Here is a 4,753-nt window from a genome sequence, read left to right as displayed (position 1 = left end):
TTGTCATCGAGCTCGACGCTGTCTCATTTGGCATATCTACTGCGTCGCGAGTAGCGAAATCTCAGGCCAGTCTCAGCCTTGTGTCTAGCACATCCGTCGCGCTTTTGGTAGACACTCTTCCTCATTTAACGATATAGAAATTCGACAATAAACACAACGAAAATCGGGGGAGGCAGGTTATTATTTTGCGCGTGTCCCGAGAGACATGGGATTCACAAAGCTGGATGCAGCTGGGGCTCTGGCAAGGATTGTGAGCCATGCAGGGTTACATCTGCGGTCGCGGTGGCGTTCGGCTGGGCGGCCACGAACAACCGACCCGCTTTGATTGATTGGCATGTTGGGGGGGGCGGGTCAAAGCTCCCTAGCTTTGTTCCAACGTTCCTCGTACTAAATTTTGCAGAGCCTCAACACCATCACCAAAATCCCAAGTCGCTGAATGCGCGCGACCGTCTTCACCGCGACCTCACTTGCGCATCGATTCCTGCAGGCGTGGAGAAGCCCCCGAACATGGTAGCCTAGAGGCACGGTCCAATTGCTTCTCTACGCGACGCGCATTGTTGCCCCACCGACACACTTCCCCGATGCGTACCTTTCCGACGACGCGCACCTTCCTTGCCCGATCGCAACCCCTAAACTTCAGACCGCATCCCCTCGACATTCTCGCAAGCCCCGAGCTGCAGGCCCATCACCTCGACCTCAATATAAGCTGTCTTGGTCTGTTTATCTACGTAGGAGGCATTGCCGTCGATTCTCCCTCAGCGAGATACCATAACGTAAATATCCCCCCCGTATGATTTGGTTTTCCCCGGTGCCTCGAGCTCTGTCGGGTCGTCTAAACATTGGGAGCGGAGCAGAGGCTATGCCCCCTTCTACCAGTTCTATTGTGGTGCAATTAGTTTCTATTTTAATAGCGTGATCGGGTTCTGCTGGTTCCTATTGTTCTGTTATCGGGCCGGCTGTGAATCGCACCTTCCGTCCGATTGTTGTCTGCACCTCCCCTCCTCGACAGTGTCGACACGGACCCATCGGGCAATTAGTGCCTGCGTGCGGTCGTAGGTGCTCGTGTATTTAAACTCTTCCTGCCTCCCTTCCTCTTTCCTTCTTCAACTCTTTCGTGCGTCTTGTTACCAGAGCTTCCCAGAAGCAGCGACCAACCAGACCTTTTTTCTTTGCGAAGAGTTACCATACTAACAGTATGGAACCAGCCCCTGTTGCCTCTGCCCTTTCGGGCAACAGCACACCTCCGCCTCCCCCCTCCTCCTTCCCCCTCTCCCCCCCGCCACCTGGCGGCCAATCTCGCCTGGTCACGGCGAAAAGCGAGGAAGTTGGCGACTCGTTCGCAACTGAGCTTTTCGTGGCAGTCGTAAACGACTGCTACATGAGAGTGGACTGTTGGTGCGGAAGCCCAACAGTCTACGCCTCGAAGGCCGAGGCTGAGGTTGGTGTCGGCCACCTCCGATTCTTCCGCGCCGGCGAGGACCTTCGGGTCATTCAAGTAAAGGACGACGAGCGCTGTAAGTTTTTCAGCTTGTCCTTGTCAATCGCTCATTCAGCTTGTTCTCATCAATCGCCCATTCACCTTGTTCTCACCAATCGCTCATTTCATGCTAATCATTTCATAGGGCTTTGTGCGTGCGGAAGCACAGGGGAATACCACCCGGCATACGCCGCCATCCTCGAGGGCAGCAGCCGGAAGCGCCCGGCAGAAGACTCCGAGTTCGAGTTGATCGCGAACTCGGAGGAGAAGAAGAGCGGGCGGGCCGAGAGAGAGGTCCTTGCGACCGCCGGGACTTCTGTCCCAGGATTTGTGGCCGGGCCAGCCGGCCAAGAACACGAAGGCTCAATCGAGCAAGTTTTTGGGACCGCGAGGTCCATGCTGGCCGGCGTCGCCGGCTTCGTCAAGACGATGGGAGGCTCGGTCCTCAGCCTCCTCGACAAAATCCGAGGGGCGGTGCGACCAGCACCAGCCACCGAGGTCCGCGCCGTCAGCGGCGCCAACGTCGCCATCAAGCGCATCAAGCGCATGCACTCGGTGCTAGCCAACCCAACGCTGGCGACAGAACAACTCGGCATTGCCGAGTTCCCCTATCTCGAGTGGGTGACGGACGTCACCCAAAACGTCGGGTTGGAGGCGCTCCAGCGCCTCTACGGAGGGCTGGAGACGCTCCAGAACCAACTCGACAGCGGCAAATACTCTGGCGGCGTGAGCGTCGAGACCATCAAGAAGGAGCACGACCCCGCCAGCGGCGAGCTTCTTGAGCTCAACAGCGCTCTTGCCCATCTCTCGGAGCAGCTGTACGGGAAGATCGAGAACACGGACAGCCGCAGGGATCGGGCGAACAAGTTCAACCAGACGGTCATCGTGTTTCGGAAAGGCCTTCGGACCGCCATGGGCTTCATAGACAAGGTCTACAACTCGCAGTCGCTCGATAACATGAAGCGACGCCACCCAAGGCCGCCAAAGTCTGTGTGTCTCGCCGACATCTTCGGCAGATGCGACTACCGGATCGGTGCCGAGTTTCTCGGCTTTCTTTTGACCATCAAAGATGTGATTGGTCTCACGGGAGATGACGAGCTGGCCATCACCAAGATTGTTGTGGATGTTAATGCCCTTCACAAGCAAGAATTGCTCCCTAGCTTCGTCATTTGCCCTGGTCTGCATGATGTCCCGGTCATGCCAGGCAGCTACCCCACCCCTTTTTTCGACGAGATTGAGGTTGGCCAGACGACTATCGACCCAGTCTATGCCTTGAAGCATCCATCGCCGGCCCCGAGACGAGTGGGAACCCCCCTCAAGCCGTGCAAGCCGAGACGCATCATCCAGCCCAAAGGAATCCTGAAGCAGTCGAAGCCTTGGGACGAGAACCCGGCCTCACCCAAGTACGTTTCGACGCCCGAGAAGAAACGAACACTCGACTTTCTCAGTCCTTTGGCCATCTACTCGCCGCCTAGCAAGGCTCCTGTCGTGACCATTACCGCAGCCGAGGCAGAAGAGATTGCGCAGCAAGAGAAGAAGGCCGCAGAGGCTGCTGCAGAGGCTGTTGCAAAGCAAGAGCACGAGGACGCACGATTGGCCGAAGATCTCTATTGGCAATCTCTCCATGGCAGTGACAAGCATTCTCCCAGCACCGTGGCAATGGCCGAGAGCGAGATGCGACTCCGTTACCACCACCTTAAGTACGGCAAATTCCTGCAAGATGTCGCGCTCGACATCAAGCACGGCATTGAGAAGCAGAAGGAGCTCGACGAGCACAAGATGAAGATTGAGCAAGCTCGTCTTGATGCGGAGCTTCAGCATCATCAGCGGCTGAAGGTCATGTCGAAGATGAGAGCCTCGTCGTACAATCTCCTGAGTGAGGACGAGAGACGTGTGCTCTGGGACAAGCACCTTGAACGTTTGGATAGTCAGCCGCATGGTAGCACTGTCGAGAACCATGAGATTGCAGCCAGTCGCCAGATCGATCTCGAGGTGACCAACCAAATCGAGGGAGAATGGGTGAAATCCATCGAGCGCCGCAATGCGGAAGAGGCTGAGCACAAGGCCAAGGAAGAGGCTCGTCGTAAAGCTGAAGAAGAAGCGCGTCTGGCTGAGGAAAAGGCACGACGCATTCAAGAAGAGGCACGACGTGCTGAGGACGAGGCCCGGCGACGAGTGGCCGAAGAGGCTGCTGCATACGAGGCCGAGACGGGGCTTAGACGTGCCCGGCGAGCGTTGGTCACCCCGCTGCAGCCAGACTGGGACGCAAAAGTCGACCGTGCTACGAGTCGAGATAGTTTCTCAGCCAACTTGGCACAGGCAGTCGATGGAAGCAATCTCACAGGCCGCGACATGTCAATGCTGATCCCGCCAACGGAATGGCTCAACGACAATGTCATCAATGCCTCGCTCGCGCATCTCGCCAGAAGGATGAACGCCGTTAACGACAATGCTGGAGACGGCAGAGATCAAGCTCCGAAGTGTGCTGCCTTGAGTTCATTCTTCTATCTTCGTATACAGAGTGCGGGCCCAAACAGCGCGGGGCGTATAATGCGGCAGGCCAACGTCAGAGCGCCGTTCTTCCTTGACATTGAGACGATCCTCGTCCCCATTTGCAACAGCAATCACTGGACTCTGGGTGTGGTTCGCCCCACGCGACGGACGGTGGCGCATATGGACTCGATGCGCGCAACTGGTGGCACCGAGGTCACGGGCATGTTGCTCAACTGGGTCAAGGCGACTTTAGGGCAGGCGTTTGTCGAGAGCGATTGGAAGGTAGTCGACTATGGGGCACCGCGGCAGACCAATGGCTGGGACTGCGGCGTTTTCACCATCACCAACGCTATTTGCATGGCAGCGGGCCTGGACCCAAGACATGCATACACGAGCCGAGAGCTCTCGCTTCAGAGACGACGCCTAGCAGCGGTTTTGCTCAACCAAGGCTTTCACGGCGATTTCAGCCTCGATGATCTCTAGAGCGGCCATCATTCGGGTCCATATAAGGACTTTTATTGTCAGAATCTACGACTGGCGTCTTTGTTCGTCTTGGGTATGGCGCATCATATTATACGGGGTATAGAGAAGGGACATTCGAGCATGGCTGGAGTTTTGGCGTCGCATGAACGACCGACGGACATGTCGAGGATTCTGATGGGAATACCCTTGTGGGATTTTGTGGTGTGGGATTATTTTGTGTAGATTACCTTATGGGATTACCTTTGCTGGAGAATTTTGGACAGGAACTGGAGGTGCCCTTGGGGCGGTGGGATTCACACA

At 56.5% G+C, this 4,753-nt stretch overlaps 1 protein-coding gene across 1 annotated transcript; it reads left to right on the top strand.

The window, feature by feature from the left end:
* Positions 1–1,195: 1,195 nt before the first annotated feature.
* On the top strand, positions 1,196–4,453 carry B0T26DRAFT_756090 (uncharacterized protein; the record flags this gene model as incomplete). Its single annotated transcript, XM_060446043.1, has 2 exons — positions 1,196–1,514; positions 1,623–4,453. The coding sequence occupies 2 exons, from the start codon at positions 1,196–1,198 to the stop codon at positions 4,451–4,453; spliced, it is 3,150 nt and encodes a 1,049-aa protein (XP_060291696.1).
* Between the last annotated feature and the right edge of the window lie 300 nt (positions 4,454–4,753).

This window comes from Lasiosphaeria miniovina (genome assembly GCF_030549165.1).
Source record: "Lasiosphaeria miniovina strain SMH2392-1A chromosome Unknown B0T26scaffold_7, whole genome shotgun sequence".
NCBI classification, from domain to species: domain Eukaryota; kingdom Fungi; phylum Ascomycota; class Sordariomycetes; order Sordariales; family Lasiosphaeriaceae; genus Lasiosphaeria; species Lasiosphaeria miniovina.
The sequence above is the reverse complement of the archived record's forward strand: the minus strand, read 5'-3'. Positions and strand labels throughout refer to the sequence as shown.